Source organism: Carassius auratus, chromosome 27, assembly GCF_003368295.1.
Source record: "Carassius auratus strain Wakin chromosome 27, ASM336829v1, whole genome shotgun sequence".
Lineage (NCBI taxonomy): Eukaryota > Metazoa > Chordata > Actinopteri > Cypriniformes > Cyprinidae > Carassius > Carassius auratus.
This window is the reverse complement of record NC_039269.1, coordinates 1,742,805-1,761,412: the sequence shown is the minus strand read 5'-3', so window position 1 is coordinate 1,761,412 and position 18,608 is coordinate 1,742,805. Positions and strand designations below refer to the sequence as shown.

Here is an 18,608-nt window from a genome sequence, read left to right as displayed (position 1 = left end):
TATGCTTAATACCATAAAAAAGCACTGAAGTTTTTCAGCTTGTTTATTTTCATTAAAAAAATACGGCATGCAGTTGCATCAAACAATGGTATGAACATCATTCAATGTAAATTGTGATCATCATTGATAATTAATAACCACAATTAAAATTTCAAGGGAATAATCAACAATTATTATTTTTGTCATAATCGTGCAGCCTTACAGCGTAATTAACCTGTTTTAACAAAATTTAAATATATTCGCTTAATTGTTTATGCAAATGTAAATTATAATATTATATTTGTATTGTGGATATACCTGGCACTATCCTCTCATGATCTCCGTTTATACTTTGAGTAAATTATCAGCACTCTAAGTTCTATGAGTTTAGAATGACATGATGGTGAGTTAACAGGGATTTTAATTTTATGCGTGAACCATTTCTTTAGCTCTAAGTTACTCCAGCGGAAGTGGTGTGGTAGTGTGTGTGCGGTATATGTTCTGAACACTAAAGCAGTGAGAGTTTATGAGAGTTAAATCCTGCATATTTCCACAGACAAACTGTTTCCTTTCCATATTCTCTCTAATTATATTCATGCATTGCTGCTTTCTCAGTCTGCAATAGAACTGACACCATGTTTCCCATAATGCCTCTTACAGTCATCTAGTTTAAAGGGGGAAACTGCCAGTTTGGAACCATAACTGGTTTATATATTGTCTAGACAAAAGTGTCTAATTTTCAGACAAGTGAGACCTGGAGTGTTCTTGTTTGGTGGTATCTCTGAACATGAGTTTAACTGTGAATTCCAGCAACACTTGCTTAACTGTAGCTAGAGCAAAACTAGCTACTAGATGCTGGAGAGAGATATTTGATATTTAATTGTGTGTGCTCATTTCTCCTGTTTTTACTTTTCGATTACCATTGCCAATCCCAAAATGAGGACCTATTTTTTTACATCATAATTTAGTGTCGCATAAATTCACTTCTAGTATTTTAAACGGTTTGCATCATATAGTGTTCCTGTGGCTCAAGTGGTAGAGTAGAGCTGAAGATCTTTGCCTGAACCCGACGGGTTCGGTCGGGTTTGGGCTTAATTTATACTTACACGGGCTGGGGCTTGCGCTCCGGTCTGTGAGGAAAATGAGCGGTCATGTAATGTGTTTCGATTAGCGCGAGAAAAATGCAAAAATAGATGCTGAGTAGGTGAAACGGAAGCTTGCCTCTGGCGAATAAGTTTTGGTTGCACCAGTAACTAAAGCAAAGCCTGAGATGTGGAAACGTTTTGACCATGTTTTTAATGAGAATAATGAGCCAGTGGGTTTTATTGCTGGATGCACCATCAGTGAGCGCAGGAACACGCTGAAACCATCTACAGTGGATTCAATCATTTTCCTCCACAAAAACATGTAGCCTAACCTTGGGGAGTAAAGGTTTTTCAAATTATAACTAAATATTAGTTGTCTTTAATGCATAAATGCATCTTGGCATTATTCTTTTATTACATTTCAGCTGCTAGTGGCAAAGCAATTCCGGCGGAGCTTTTATCTTAATTTTGTTATTGCCAAATACCCATCTTAATTTCAAATTTATCTTAATTTACTTGTTTTTATTGGTGCGTTGGAGTATTTATAGGCTTAATGAGCCTATGTGTAGGCCTATTTAGAATGTTACGATGTTACAGGGGACTTATTTTATTTCTTTGTTCCAACTTCCAAGTGTCCTATAACATATGTTAGTCATGAATAAATTGTTTAAACGTATATAAATTACACATTCTTGACAGAGCATTGCGTTAGCAGCGCAAGGTTGTGGGTTCGATTCCCAGGGAACACATGTTAGGTAAAAAATGTTAGACTGAATGAACTGTAAGTCGCTAGGGATAAAAGCGTGTGCTAAATGCATTCATTTAATTTAATAGATCAGTGTTGCAAAGTAAACCATTTTACTGCAGGATTGGGTTACTTTTACACTGTTGCCACAGGTTAAAGAGATGTAGTTTTTAATAGCAATTGCTGGATCTGTTTTCCAGACTTGGCAAGTGTAAAATAGATGTATATACATAGATGCCTCATTATGGGCTGTTTCTATGGGCCGCTTTACATAAGCCATCCTCCATATTGGAAAGCTCAAAGTTGATCTGTGAACACTAGAGCAAATTCTGTTATGTGCATTACCATAGTTTAAAAGTCTGTAATACTGAGTACATACATAAAAAAACAAAAGACAATGTTGATGTGTCTGGAGTGGTCAAATGTGGCATCTACATACATATCCATGGTTTAAACAGCTGTGAAGCTTGTTTGATTCAGTCAGTCTGGGAAGACTACAAGAAACCAACAGTGGCTTGACTAACTAAGAGTTTTGGTCAGTCTATTTATGCGTGTTGTGCATTCTAGTCTGTATTTGTGTTCTTCATCTCTAGGTTCTGGAGGTTTTAAAGGTTGAGCGCAATTCCATCCCTCCTCATTAGTTTGGGTTCACAGACAAGAACCCCTGCTAGAGTTTATCAATAAAATGTCACGTTAACAGCCCAAACTCAGCACAGCCTTCAGCTTACTGTTCACCCCGGCTCAGACAGTGCTGGGTAACCTCTCAGTTAAGCATTGAATAATTCATTAAACATTTATCTTGTAGATGATCCAATGTAGCATGAATGTCCTGTACATGTACAAACAGGGTACAAAAGTGGTGGTTAAGCCTGCTGTGATTGGCTATTTATGCAGTAATGGGGCCGTTCGGTCCTGCAGATCTTGCTGATAATGGGGGCGTCAGGGGAGAGATCAGTTATGAGCCGTTCACCATCCGTCTTCATTATTGTCATTTACTCTCATTTAGCTGGTGCATGGATTTCTGTTGGACCTGTCAGCACGGATAGTGTTTTATACTGAGATGAGTGTAGTGATTTTGTTTGTGCTCTAAGAAGTTTAGCGTTGGTGTTCTTTGTGTTAACAATGGTTAAGGGTACAAAAAATGATCTGCCGTGTGCCGGTGATGTGCTTCCTCATCCTTTTTCTCTGTGACTCTCTCCCTAAATGCTTTAAAAGTCCTTTTTCTGAACTTTTCTGTTAATAAAATCTCCCTTAACCCTGCTTTTCAGTTACAGAGTATATCAGTATTGGAAAGTAATTAACTAACATTGAGGAAAAGAATCTGAAGGTCTGATTCATTTGAGTAAATCGGTTTGTTCATTTAACTGGGAAAGTTTGATTTGATTTTACTGAATCTGTTTGTTTGAAATGTTTATGCTAAATTAATTTCAGTACATCGGTTCATTTCAGATTGAGACACGTGTTGTTTTTGTGATAAAAGCATCTTATTTCATTCACAGGCATATTTATTGCGTTTTACTCAAAGACTGTATAAAAACACACCTGTAGACTCCTGAAGAGAGTTTTTGAAGCCTAAAGTGTGCAGAGCGAGCCGTCGCCATCTTGGCAGCGCGTCACCGCGCGACTCTCCCGGACAATCGAAAATGGGCAAAAGGGCGGGAGATGGTTGCTGAAGCCACGCCCCCCTAGCGCGGCAGCTGTGACAGCAGTGGCAATCCACCTGTCACTCAAGTGGCCACGCCCTTAATTATGCAGAACTTTTAAGGCTTAATATAATTTAAACGGATGAGTTATAAAAAAATTCACCCCCCTCACAGTTGTCATGAAGGGCAAAATTAGCTATATAGACCAAAATAATTTTTTGCACCAGGCTGAAAATGTTTTTTTTTCTGCTGTAAAGTTGGGCATTTTAACATGGGGAGTCTATGGGATTGACTCTCTTTTGCAGCCAGCCTCAAGTGGCCAGTCGATGAATTACAGTTTTAGTCACTTCCTTATTGGCTTCACTAGAGAGAGCGGGAGGTTGCGCTTGGTTTTACTGTAATTACAAACACACACACACACACACACACGCGCGTGCGTTAAATATATCAGTTAAATATATTTTGTCAGTGTTTAATACATAATTATCTAATTTAATATATACAGTACTATGCAAAAGTCTTAGGCCACTAGTATTTTCACCAACAAAAAATGGTTTTAAGTCCGTTATTTCTGTTTTGCTGTAGTGTGTCAGTAGAACCTTTCAGTTTAACTGTCATAAATTCTATTTAGATTGCGTTTGTTATCCATGAGTCTGAGGCTCGCTTACCTGATCTCATTCTATACAATATCAGATCTCCTGAAATGCAAGAGCAGCTGAAACACCATTTACAAATTACCTCCAACCTCAATGACCGATCAATGATCCACAAGTCACCCACACATTTATCATTAATTCATTCCCTCTCACCTCTGACACACCTGAACATGCTTTGATAGCCACTTTACGGAAACACACCATCTCTGACACACACACTTATGACCGGCCGCCCTGACTGTGTTAGACACTCTTGACTGTAACTGAGATTAATTATCCCATGTGGAACTGGAGCACTCGCAGGAAAAAGACCATCTCCGGCAGCGTCCGGGAGCAGCTTCTGTAGATTCTGCTGTCCCGGTCCACTTTTAATTGGCTGTAAATGATGAGGAAAGCAGATAAATGGGGAATAAATCTTTGTGTTTACTCTGTAGCCTCTCAGCACTGCAATGCTGCTGTGATAACATGGTTTCACAGACAAGGGCAAGATTTTCTCATCGTTTCCAGACTATAGGTTTGAAGGTATGCAGTTATATGATTATGTAAAGAGTCAAGTTATTTAAAAAGGATTCGAGACAGTAGTTGAGCAGAGATAAGTTTGGTTGTTGGACAGGATTCTGATCTTTAGACGTTGTGTTAGATGCATTGGGAGTTTCTCTCAGTGTTGTCTTCCTGCCAGAGGGTCCGTCAAGGCTGCGGGACACTGACAGAGAGAGAATGGCTATCAGATTCACCTCACACCCCGCTGCATATCAGCCTCCTGTAAAACGGCCCAATTTAGCCCTGACACCAGCGCAAACATCTATGCACATCTGTCAGCACCGATTCCTTCAGTCAGCTCGGAGACAGCTCACAGTCTGTGCACATACATACACAGCTCACTAACATGCTCTCCACATCCTTCTGCATATGTGATCATCATATCATGAAAATAAAAAAAGTCACCTGATCTTTAAATGACCTTTTTGTTTGGTTCTGACAGTTGCAGATGTTTAATTAGAATACTTGATTAAATACTTAATTAAAAGAAAAGTTTAATATGTTTATAGTGGCAACATGGCCTAATATTTAATGTACCGCCACACACTGAGTTAAGTCACCACAAGTTTAATCAGCGTTTCCCATTCTTTTGCTCCCAATTTCCTGTCTTTACATCATAGCAATTCAAGTGTCAAAAAGAATAAAAATATATCAAATGAAATGCATGAAGTTTTTAATACATATTTTGAATGTATATTTATGTAAATGTTTATGGAAGCCATAATATTCCAGTCTCTTCATCATTTTTAAAGGAGATTTATTTGAATTATTGAATTAAAATTTTATTTTGTGTCCATTATTTGATAATGTTTTATTTTGTGATTTATAATGAAAAATATATATATTTTTCTATTTTTTACATTATTTTACATTATGTATTTGTTTTTATTTTTTATTTTAGCATGCTTTTATATTATTTTATTGTATTTCATTTATTTTTATTTTGCCTTATTTTATTTATAATTTTCTTCATTCATTTTACTTTTATTTATTTATTTTATTGTATTTTTTAACTTTATTTGTATTTTAATTTATTACTAATTATGTTCCACACCATCAGCAATAGTGGCATCATGGGACAGCTGATGAAAATTAGCCATATTGGTTTAATCTGGCACTTTTGCTCTGATTTGGTGTGTTAATTAATGTGTTTTGTCCCTGTCAAACAGTCTAGATCTTTAATATTGTTGTCTTTTTCTTTTTTGTAGTGTTTTCTTTCTCTTCTTTCCAGTAAGTGAAAGTTTTTTCACATTCCATATACCTCGATCTCCAAACACTGAATTAAACATAAGACATGCTTTACAAACCAGCACATGCACACACTTCACAGTCAGGGCTAATTTTGGTGAGCAGTGCAGTTTTTTTTTTTTTTTTTTTTTTTTTTTTTGGATGTGAAGCGTCTTCTTTTTTTCTTGCATGTGTGAGTTAAAAAGCTGTGTTTGAGGTTTCTGATATTTCTGTACTCTGAGGGTCCGCAGGGGCTTGAGTAGTGCCTCCCTGCTGGGCTCTTGCCTCTGCGCCTGGCTGGGCAGCTCCAGAGGAGGCAAGAAAAAACGGGAACCTCCAGCCCCCAAGGGAAGAACCTCTGACAGGACCACACAGATGGACAGGCAGCTTAGTGCTTAAGAGAGATATGAAGAGACAGAATGAACAAGAGAGACTGACTGACTCGTTGATGAGAGAAGCACTCAGCCTGTCTGCCCAAACAAGACACAAAACTATAGAAGACGAAAGCAGATTAGGTACACACTTAGTCGGAGAAAATATTTTCATTTTGCAAAACTGCTTCGCTCTGTTCTTGGATTGTGGCAAATTGGTTGAAGATCTGAGTTTGTTGCTGAAGGTTTGTAGGTTCAAACTCTGTAAAGATCAGTCCGTCTGACGTCAAAGGTGTTTTAAGTAAAAAGTATACAGTAGGTCACTTTGCATAAAGCAACTGCTTACAGAAAGAATATTAAGTGTCTTCCTCTTACGATGCAATTAAAGTGACTCAAACACTGTGAGCAGGGCTGGGAACCTCGGCTTGGGCCGTGTGTGGTCCTTTGTAAATATTTGATATGAACTTTAGTCATGAATCTGAGCTGCCGCTTGACATTTCATGCACTGCGATCAGAATTCTCCCTCAAATAATATTCTTTAATTACACTTGGGAATATGGCAGGCATGCTAGGTGTAGACTCTGCTAACTCTGCAATCATCCGCCGCCATGTCAACATCCAATCAGGGATCAGTATTTATGATGTAATGGAAACAGCAGTCGGGACTGCAGTAAAAATGAAAGCTGTGTACCAAAACCCAGTGAGCTCAGCTGCCTACTTAGCATTTTTAAGGAGTACTTCACCAAAATATGAAAATTGTTACCCGAGTGTTGTTCCAAAGCTTCAGTCCATTTAATGGAAGAACATTTGCAGAGAGATACAAGGCATAATTATGAGATAAAGTAAAAATTGCAAAATTATGATTATTGAATGATTATGAAGTAATTAAAATTATTCTAACTAATCATTCTAATTACGACAAAGTTAGTTATTACATATAATGTAAAAAAAAAACAATTATGACATCATTTTGAACTGTCATAATTGTTTATCTCATAAATTTGACTTTTTGTCTCATTATGATTTAGTATGTCATAATTTTGACTTAGTATTTTAGAACTTCCACTTTGTCATTATTATGATTTACCATTATTTATGATTTTTCTAATGTGGCAGAAATGGGCTTCCATATCTTAATTGTAGACTATATATATGTATGGACAAAAAACACTTGAGACAAACTATCTCATGTTGTGTTCCACAAAAAAAAAAAAATATAATTCAGGGAAGACAATAGGGAAGAAAAGTCAGTCACAATTTCCAGTTCAGGCCCACTATAAAGGACTGGAAGCCCCACCTTTTTTTCGTCCTTTAATATTATTGTTATTATCTAATTTTTATCTCATAATTTTGACGTCATAATTTAGACTTTTTATGCCATAATTGCTATCTCATAATTTATACATTTCATAATTGTCTTTCTATCTCATAATTTAGACTTTTTATTTTATAATTATGACTTTAGTATCTCTTAATTTTTACTTTTTTTGTCACCAAGACAAAATATCTTGTTTCACATTCCTCAGAAGAAGGTCAGGGAAGACAAGAAGGAAGAAAAGCTAGTTGTAATGTCCAGTCTGGAAGCCCTGCCTTTCATTTAAAGGAGCCAGCAGGTCACATTTTTCATAGATTGTTGCCCGATTTATTTTATTATTATTTTTATTTTATTTTTTTGAAGAGGGAAATTTGTTTTATTGCCCTTTTTCAAATCAAGTTAATGGTAACAAGTACACTATGCATAGAAATTAGCTTCCAAGGGATGTTACCAAGATGTACACTGTCCTGTGAGACAGTGTATGACAAAGCAGCTCACCAGGTTTTGGTACAGAACCAATGAATCCTGCATCCATAATACCCATGGTCACTCTCGTTCACTTGAAGTCTCTTCCTTACTCTCTCTCTCTCTTTGTCTTTTCCCTCGTATCACTGAACCCAGCCTTTGAGTGCTGCAGAAATAGAGATGGACCACTGGACTGGAAATTGCTCTCCCTACATGTCTCCCCTCTCTCTCTCTCTCTCTCTCTCTCTCTCTCTCCCAGCTCTGTGTGTAGGGTGGTTGTGGATAATTGTCTCTCTGTGCCATACACAGCTGTAGGCGAGGGGTGTCGGACAGCACAGAGAGTTCAGTGTCCCAGTGGGGGACCCGTCAGTGTGTTGGACTCAGTTAATCCAATTTCAGCTGGTTAAAACTAAAAATATAACGTCTCTTCCTCGCTACTCTGTATTCAAGCCTTTTTCAGAAACAAGAGTGGCCAGGTATGATCACACAATGTCTGTTTGTGTTTTGCAGTCTTTACGGGCGACACTTGCAGGCGAATCCAGAGCCGCCCAAAAAGAATGCCGACAAATCCAAGAAGATCAGCCGCAAGCCACTGGCGGCCAAGAACAAGTAAAACAGAGGGCTACGAAGAGCTGATCCGAGCATCCGAGATGAACCTCAACTGCATGTGCCTTTGCATTTGATATTTATTTAGAAAATATGTTTTATATTGCTTCAGTATTACGTACATCATGTAATCTCCAAATGGCGCCACTCTATTTTTTCCAAGTGTCCTTCTTGTCCAATGCCACTTTTTTGCCTTCAAAGGTCAAGTCAGACCTGCATTGGGGGATAATCAGCTTTTCTGAACGTGTTTGTTGTGTCTCTTTAGAGAAGTGGTGGGAGTTTTGTCCTATTCGACCATCCAGACGAAGAGAGCAGTGAATTTTGGGAAGTGGTGACGAGCATTTTGTAACCGTACAGGGATTTAGCAGGAGTTTTGGGGTCTTAGTGGACTCTGAGCAGGATTGTGTCAGGTCTCCGGGGGGAAACTGTTGACTGCTTCCTCTGCCTCTTAATGACAGATATGAATGGCTGCAAACGGGGGTTTCAGATGGTACACAGCAGATACCTGACAGAAACACCCTGGTGGCCATTTGAGAGGGTCAACAAGATATCGCAACAAACCACAGATGGTGTTCTCTGAAGCAGTTGGTCATTGTTTCTTACTGTGTATTCTAGTTAACATGATGGTGCAACTTTTTACAGAACAATATACAGTAGTATTTGTAAAGAACCAGTTTCTTGAGCCGGTTAATCATTCAATAGTAATTGTCATTTCTACAGTCATAGTGTTCACTACAGCTTTAGGTTGCTTACACCAACATCTTTTAATTCTTCAAAGCTTGACTGAAATTTAAGTTGTATTTTTTTATGGATGTGTTTTTACTTATTTTTAAAAGTCACAAGCTGTTTCATTGCAATCACATTTAAATGTGTAATATTTTAATGTTTTATCATGTGCACACAATGCAGTTGTGCTATGTACTTAATTTTTGACATTGAAATAAAGTCAGCATTTTATTGGACGATTCAGTTTTTTCTTCTTTTAGTAGTCAATAAAATGACAAGGCAACTTCTAAAATGTATACTTCATTTTAAAAGTTTAGGTTGGTAATTATTGTTTGAAAGAAATCTCTTATGCTCACCAAGGCTGCATTTATTTGATTTAAATTACAGTAAAAACAGTAATATTTTTTAAATAATAATACAATTCAAAATAATGGTATATTGTAAATTGTAATTTATTCCTGTGAGCAAAGCTGTATTTTCAGCATCATAACTCCAGTCTACAGTGTCACATGATCCTTTAGAAATCATTCTATTATGCTAATTCACTGCACAAGAAACTTTTTTTTTTTTTTTATCAAAGTTGAACGTTTTTCTGTGCAATACTTTTGTGTAAACAATTTTTTTCCAGGACCCTTTTCAAAGAACATTATGCATTTGAAGTTTTTTTTTTCTTTTTCTAACAGTGTTAAAGTTCTTACTGTGACACTGGAGACTAAAAATTAGAAGTGTCTATTTTCTATTTTTGGAAATTTCCAACAATCTGAAGTCTTATTAAGTGCTTGGAAGAGGAGTTAAAGTTTGAAGCTCCTTGCAAGAAAGTTCTGAAGCGAATGCTTGATTTGCAGGGTGCGATCTGTAACAGCTACAGAGGATCATCACATCTAAAAACGATCTTCCCATCGGAGGCCCTATCATGGTCCGGACCACCTCCACAACAGTAGATCGGGGTAAATGAGCAGACCTTTCAATGCTGTGAGTCAGATGATGATGGGGTGTGTGCTTGTGTTTGTAGAAGGTCTATAATAACCGCATGGGATTTCCTGTCTCTCTTTGCAAATATTCTGCTAACATTATTATTACCCCATCCAGACGCCTCTTCTCGTTCACACTCTCAGCAGGCACATCTGTCCAGCGCACGTTCGCCCCAATACACTTACCTCTTGCTCTCAGCAGGAACATCTGTCCATTTCAAAGTCCAAACCGCATACCGAACCTCTTCCACTCTTCGACTGTTTTGCGACCCCTTTAATTCTTCATCCATTTCCTAAAGTTTTCTTTAAAGATTCCAAACAATGAGAAGTGCGGTTTGGAAAAGTTATCCACAAGCTGTTGGACATTCATTACGGCCCAACGTCTTCAGCTGGAGAAGCGGTTGTCCCATCCTTCTGCCAGCGTCGATAGAAAGTGGGACGTTGAAGTTTAAAAATGAGTCCGGATGGCGATGGATCACCATGCGCCGCCAATTACTCACTGGCCTTTCAGAGGAATCCTTAAATGTCTTTTTCCGTTTCCTGGAGTTAGACTTGTAGCGATTTTGCTTGGCTTGATTACTTTTTTTGTTTGTTTTATCACCCTGTTTAAAACGATTTCTTGTGGCGTACTCTATGCAGCTCATACGCTGAAGGGCATTACGGCCCTCGCTAACCGAGGTCATTGATTTTTGCCGCTTGATTTATGGGGCGAGGGAAACTCCTCTGGAGAGCAGGTCCCATGCCGACCAATGAAATGGCGTCGTCGAAGGCACTGTTGAACCTAGACTTTCATCAAGTGCTCAGGTGGACAGTGGCCCATTGTGTTGTCCGAAGATAATTGGATGTGTTCAAGACCTCGCTGAGTCCAAACTTGGAACAATACAGTAGATTGGGTGCCAACGGTGCAACCAGTTCATCTAAACAATAATCACGTGAAAGGGAGGTTACTTAGTAACTAATCTGTTGAAATCTTGAGAGGTGCACCACAACTGTTCAGGTTGTGCACACAGTCATGCAACTTGCAAGGTGGTCGATGCCCAGATTGGAGTAAATGAATGATTTGTTCTTGCGTCCTGTAGTGGCAGTGCATCACTGGCAGGTCTATACTATTGGCATACGTGTCGTTTAGTGGTTGCGCCATTACCTTCAAAGCTCTTTCTCAGGGATACGTGAATAAACATTTCCAATAGCTTAATTTTTCACTGTGCAGTGACCTAGAACATCAACCTGTCTAAAAAGGGGACTGTACGTATCAAAAAGTTTGGGTTCCACATCTGAAAGTTAAAAAAACAAAACGCATTTAAATGATAGAAAAATATTCAAAAGTCCAAATACTTTAAAAGCAGATCATCGTTCGCAAAAAAAAAATACGTGCAAACTGTAATGAAGCACAGATCAGTGAGCCGCTCACTATCCGCGCTAAAGCTGAGATCGTTTGCCAGTTTAAGTGAAAGTTAAGGTGCCTGGCGTTTTCGACTCGTACATTACACGTCACATCCTGATGTCACGTGGCATTACGGGACCTTACATATATGTACATAAGTAAATGATATGTGTAAATATTAAAATTATATTACCTAAAACTGTATTTATATAAATATAAGCATCCAACAATTAAATATTGTTTAATAGCTGAAAAGTAGTTTGTAATAATTTAATTTAGCCTATATAAATATAATAATAGGCCTAATATAATTTACAATTTATTATTGTATACAATAAAATACATATACTTCCAAATTAGATTCAGTACAAGTTAGATTTGATTTATACTCTTCATTGATTACAATTTCTGTTAACCCAAAACGTTATTTGATATTGTTGTTACATTTTATTGTTTAATTTCCTTATTATGATTAAAATATAGTATGTATTTAAATATACAAATGTGTTTTGCTGATTAAATATTGTTAATTAGCCTAAGTAGTATTTTCAGAAATAGTAGTAGTTTTAAATAGATTTTAAGGATTTTTCACTTCACAAAGTAGGCCTGTTTCATTATGTAAAAAAAAGGTATTAATCGCAAATCAATGTTAATGAACACCAGGTTCCCCACAGAGTGTGACAACAAGTCCGTTATATTTTATAAAGAGTGTTGAACAGTCTAGATGTGCGCTTAAACGGCGTTTTTCTTTTTTTTCGATCTGTGTCTGTCCTGTGTGGATGTCTGATGTGTGATTTAGCGTTTTGGTGTGTTCTGAGAGCGCTGGATCTCTCCCTCCCTCTTTTTCTCTCATGCCCTGCGCTGAGCGCACACTCCCACAGAGCGACTCAGATCTTCATGACATCCAACTTTATCCAGCTCATCCCGTCTTTTTGTGCACAGTGGAAAGACTTTAAAAGCGACGGAATGATTTCAGGCTGTGGTCGAGTCTCTTAGGCAGCTTTTCTCGTCTATCAGTGGAGTTTTTTTTTTCTTTGCGCGTCCACATGTGGAGAGACGCTGCGCTTCCGGAGAGATGCTGATGCTGAAGCGGGGCTGTGAGTGAGCCAACATCAGCAGAAAAGAAGTTAAGTTAGAAAAGAATCAAGAGGGGGGGAAAGGAGAAGCTTCTGTGGTACAAGCCAGAAGTTCGTTAACAAAACCAATCGGTCTTTTTTTTTTTTTTTTTTTTTTTTTTCATCTGAAGAGGTACCTCACCAACCTTCAAAATTTCGCCCAAAAGCAGACAGGAGGATCGGCCGGTGCTGACGCGACTCGTCGTCAGGAAGCGGCTGATCGTGGCTGGGGTGCTCGGTGTGGTCATGGTCCTGGTGCTGGTGATCCTGATCCCGGTTTTGGTGAGCTCTGCCGGGACATCCGCGGCACACTACGAGATGCTCGGCACCTGCAAGATGGTTTGCGATCCTTACGGTACCAAATCCCCGACCAGCACGGTCCCAGCAGACCCTGCCCGGGACAGCAACCTTATGCAGTCTTTGCCAACTTTAATACAAGGTCCGAAAGGTGAACCGGGACGCCCGGGTAAAGTGGGGCCGAAGGGCCCTCCCGGTGAACCCGGACCCCCTGGACCTCCCGGAGAGAAGGGGGAACCGGGACGACCTGGATTACCCGGGCAGCCGGGACCAAACATGGCAACCGGCGCCATCAGCGCGGCCACCTACAGCACCGTGCCCAAAATCGCCTTTTACGCAGGGCTCAAAAAGCAGCACGAGGGCTACGAGCTGCTGAAGTTTGATGATGTGGTCACGAATCTCGGGAATCATTACGACCCGACCACGGGCAAATTTACCTGCTCCATACCGGGAATATACTACTTTACGTACCATGTTCTCATGCGAGGAGGAGACGGAACCAGCATGTGGGCTGATCTGTGCAAGAACAACCAGGTGAGCGCGCGCAAACACAACCTCACAATAAATATTCTGCATACGACATAAAACATTTAAAGATTTTTAACTAGTGACCTTGTTTTCTTTCTTCTCTCAGTATCTCAAAAATTACACGTGAGAAATATTCTGTTCAGTTCCAAATGAAGGATTCTTACAGTCATTCCAGCTCTTATGGGTGTGAAATAGGCTACATGTATTTGAAAACGTATGGATTCACATGATTATATTTAGGTAATTTTGACCTATATAGATAAAACTCTTTTCCAAGGGGTTGTTGACATATATTCTATGGGATAAAATGATCAGACCATCAAACCATGGGAAAGAAATCATGACAAGGTTATTTAGGACTATTATTTGTTATATTTATGAATTATTCTTGGCAGGATATCATAATAATAAAAAAATATGAATACATTTTCAATAGCATTATTATTATTTTAAATTCATATTAAAATATTTCAATTACACTAAATTGTATTTTTCTCATAATCTAATATATATATATATATATATATATATATATATATATATATATATATATATATATATAAACTGCATTTTTATTTAAATCTGATTATTTGACATTCTTTTTATTTTCCATAAAATTGTATTCAATTTTAGTTCAAGTAGGAATTTGGATTAGGTTTTCAGTGCTTAAAAATACATTTAGGGTTGGACACAGTTTCAAAAGGTGAAAATTAATGACACTGAAATAGAAAGTTTAAATAACTGTGTTAATAGATGCAACAGCTTGCGTGAGTCAAAGCAATAGTACGTGCTTCATGCAACACTAGCATCCAGCATGACGTGTTAAAAACATCAAATTCATTATATTAAATAAAGAAATTAAATACATTTTAAGACTCATTAAAAGTTAAACCTTGCCAAAGCTGCTAGTTAGACTGTTTGGTCACAATAATATATATATCCCTAAATATAAACGTGTGTATGTATATATATATATATATATATATATATATATATATATATATATATATATATATATATATATATATATATATATATATATATATAAGTTGCTGTAATGTTGGCGTACATCACTACACACACACACATACACACTTAGACACACACACTTAGACACACACACACACACACACACACACACACACACATATATATATATATATATATATATATATATATATATATATATATATATATATATATATATATATATATATATATATATATATATATATACCGGTATGTTTGTGTGTGTGTGTACATATATATATGTATACACACACACACACACACACAAATAAATTGTGCTTTTACATTAATTCATACATCGTAATAAAACACAAAAGTTGCAATAACATCACCATATGTGCCACTGTTTCACGTATTTGTGTATATTAAAGAAACAAATCTACATTCCTCATTTATAAAAAAGGTTTGTGGGTGTGGCCAATATGATAATATGATATATTTACATATATGTGTTACGCATTAAATATTAACTTATATATACACCTGTTACCATAATATGTCAACAAATGATTATATCTTTCTTAAATAAACACTCAGACTAAATTCAATTCTTTCTTGCCGAGTCTCATAAGGGTCTATAAAGACCTTGAGACCTCATATACGCACAGAAAGCCTGTTTGTCAAATGCAATTTCTCTATCTGACATTGCATTAAATGTTCCTCTCCTCCCGCAGGTCCGTGCCAGCGCCATCGCCCAGGACGCAGATCAAAACTACGACTACGCCAGCAACAGCGCAGTTCTTCATCTGGAGCCCGGAGACGAAGTCTACATCAAACTAGACGGGGGTAAAGCCCACGGGGGCAACAACAACAAGTACAGCACCTTCTCTGGTTTTATTATATACGTCGATTAGGACATACGTACCTACTCCAGATGGTCTCGATCTCGTCCTCCTCTGCTATTCCTCTTCCTTGCTTTCTTTCTTTTTTTCTTTTTTTTTTTGCATAATTTTCCTTTGGGCCCAGGGCAAGCACACAAGACCTGCTCAAACACCCCTCATCATTAGTCTCTAGATGTGGGCTTGAAGGCAGAACTCTTTGCCCTGCAATCCAAAAATCAAGGAAGAACCCCCCAAAAAAAGGCCCGGAGAAAGAAGCACTTCATCACAGAGGAAACGAAGCTACCGAGGAGTTTACTGTGTGTCTTTCTATGTCTGTGGCCATCAAAGAAGCCTGTGAGATGTTTTCTAACATGTACAGTAACCTGACATACTGTAATCAGCTATATGTGCAATAACGTAAAGTAGGATATTTGTTATTCAAAAACCATCTCGTCATACCTCACTAGTCAGAATGAGTTGCATATCATGAAGCATTAGCCCAAATTTCCTCATCATCCATGTCCAGTGTAACCTGACCAAAATGATCCTCTTGTGTTCCTCTTGAATACTATTTATCTGCTAAATCGACAGCATTCCCTGACTGTTCGTGAGTGCTAATTATGAATTAGGGACACAAAACAAAACAATATACCTTGGTGGTAATGGCTTGCAGTGAAATAATATTCCAGAATTGCTAAAGCTTTCAGCATTTTACTTTTAGTCTCCAGGGTCAGGGTGTCAAAAGCCCTTTTTTTTTTAATGTGTAATGTTAGCCGGCATCTTTTATTGCACACAGACGTACTAGACCAAGAAGGAATATGTTTCTTGTGATATTTAGAGCACTATGCAGAGTATGGGTGTTAATATGTAAATGTGTATCTATCTTCAGAGATTTCCAGAATGTGATTAATAATATTGCCTGTTATTTTTAGTGTAAATATGGAAATGGGTTTCTTTATTTTTTTTCATGAATGTGCATCAGGTGAGCGTTATGTATCTGTGTCACTCTCATCTCCATGTTGGGATGGCAGGGAATGTGTGTGATGAATTATTATCCAAGGATTATTTTTCTTTTCCTGTCCTGCTGCTGTAACCCCTCAAACATATTTTCCATTAAATGGAAATTTGATCAGATATGTGCATTTTCCTTGTTTTATCCATTAATGAATCAGCTTCTATATGCATATTCATTAAGAGAAATATGTTATTTTACATGCATCTCAGAAAACAAGGTACTGTACCAACTGTATTCCAAACTGCTTTTGAAACACACTTCATGAAGCTTCGAAACTCTTTTGAATCAGCTATTCAAAGCGTGAATTTGAACTGCCAAAGTTATGTGATTTTTTTTATGTCACATTTAGTTATGTCATAACTATTTTTAGTGGTTCGCCACTAGGGGTGATCTCTGTGAACCCATGAATTAGTATCTATCTGACAAAAAAATGAGGCCCGATTAGACAAGCTCTACATGAAACAAACAAAACAAATGAATAAATTACGTATAATGCAGACACTCCATATTTAATGATTTCAATAAAGCATGTCCAATTGTTCTGCAAAAGGAGTTTTTGTTGCATTTACACTGTTCTGACGATCAGCATTTGGCATTTTGAGCGTGTTAAAAAAATTGATTCGTTTTGCGAACCAGTTGGTTCAATTGATTCAAAGTTTGGAAAAGCTTTGTTTCTTCCATCACTACCAAACTGTCTTTCTAAAGGTACCAGTATGTTCTTTTAAAGTACTAATTTGTACCTTTAAGATACTAATATGGCACGTTAGGGGTAAATAAGGTACAAAGATGTACTTTTTAGCCTTTATATCTTGGGATAGCACCATATTATACCTTTTTTACTGAGAGTGTGTAATAGGTCTTCCTTCTGGTTCTTTTTTTGGCCCTCAGCTTGTGGTGTGTTTATGGATATGCAACCCATTTTACTTCTGCACTGCGATGTTCTTCTGCGTGGATCAGGATATTTATCCAGGGATTTTATGTGGTGGGAATTGATTGGCGGAGATTGTGTGGCATGAATTATTTGCAAAAAAACTAGACTCAAGTTTAATTGCATTGACAATTTCAGTGCTACACTCTTAAAAATAAAGGTTCTTGATTGTTTTTTTATGGTTCCACGAAGAGCTTTTAACATCCATTAAATCTTTTCATTCCATAAAAGGTTCTTTATTTTGGAAAACAAGTTCTTAAGATTATTAGAAAGTTCTTAACTCAAAGAAAATGGTTCTTTTAAGAACTGTTAATTGAAAGGTTCTTTGGAGAACCAAAAATGGTTATTCTATGGCGTTTCATATGTCATACAATGTATGGAAGTTTCATAGTCTGAGTGAGCATTTGAGTTTTGGGTGAAAGTCTCTGCTGGAACAGGGCTTATAAAACGGTTCCTGTATGCTAGTAAATGTTTTTACCTTCTATCAAACTGTTAGTCTGTTTGGGCTTTATATGATCCTTCTTAGATTAAACTTTTGATGGTGGATGGTGAAGGTCAGATGGAGGACTCACTCACACACTCCAGATGGAGGTCTGGCCTCTGCAGGTGTGAGTGAACGAAAATGAATCACTCCAGATGAATGCAGTCATTTAATAATGTCAAAGAGATACTGGATGCATCTCAGTAATAGAAATGGATGATTGGTTGAGTATACGTACCACTCTCTCAAAGCTTACATAAAACAATTGCATGCATTTCCCTTCATGCATTAAGTTTTTTTTTCATAGGAAATGTGTTTGGCCAGGCCAATCAGCCAGGGGTCACACAGGAGTCAAACTTCTGTGTAAAACATTCACCAGCCATAAAGATCCCTGACATAAAGACAGCCTTTTATAATGAGCTCACACTCTTTCTGCCTCTTTATTTCGCTTTCCATTTTAAAAAACTAATTATAATTTAAATCCATTAAATTTTGTTCCATGCATTGACATGTTTTTGTCAAATTTTCCCTGCATTGACAAATAAGCCTTTTTATTTTTCCCCAAATATGATTTTTTTTTTTTTACATTTTTCTTTTGACATAATCACTTCAATTTTCCACCAAAATGTCTGTAATGAGAACAACAAAAAACATTGATGACCCTTAAAATATGCTTAATTG

The 18,608-nt window shown here is 37.4% G+C and overlaps 2 protein-coding genes across 3 annotated transcripts in view; both read left to right on the top strand.

The window, feature by feature from the left end:
• LOC113045036 (ras suppressor protein 1-like) overlaps positions 1-9,594 on the top strand; it is a 25,242-nt gene extending 15,648 nt beyond the window's left edge. For both annotated transcript variants that reach the window (XM_026205151.1, XM_026205152.1), the window contains exon 9: positions 8,537-9,594. In XM_026205151.1, the coding sequence (XP_026060936.1) occupies positions 8,537-8,639 (103 nt within the window). In that variant the 3' untranslated portion in view covers positions 8,640-9,594. The remainder of the gene's footprint in view (positions 1-8,536) is intronic.
• A 2,762-nt stretch (positions 9,595-12,356) lies between these two features.
• Positions 12,357-16,636, top strand: LOC113045035 (complement C1q-like protein 3). Its single transcript, XM_026205150.1, has 2 exons — positions 12,357-13,659; positions 15,357-16,636. Exons 1-2 carry the CDS (start codon positions 13,075-13,077, stop codon positions 15,534-15,536), a joined length of 765 nt encoding a protein of 254 aa, XP_026060935.1. The 5' UTR covers positions 12,357-13,074; the 3' UTR covers positions 15,537-16,636.
• Positions 16,637-18,608: the final 1,972 nt, after the last annotated feature.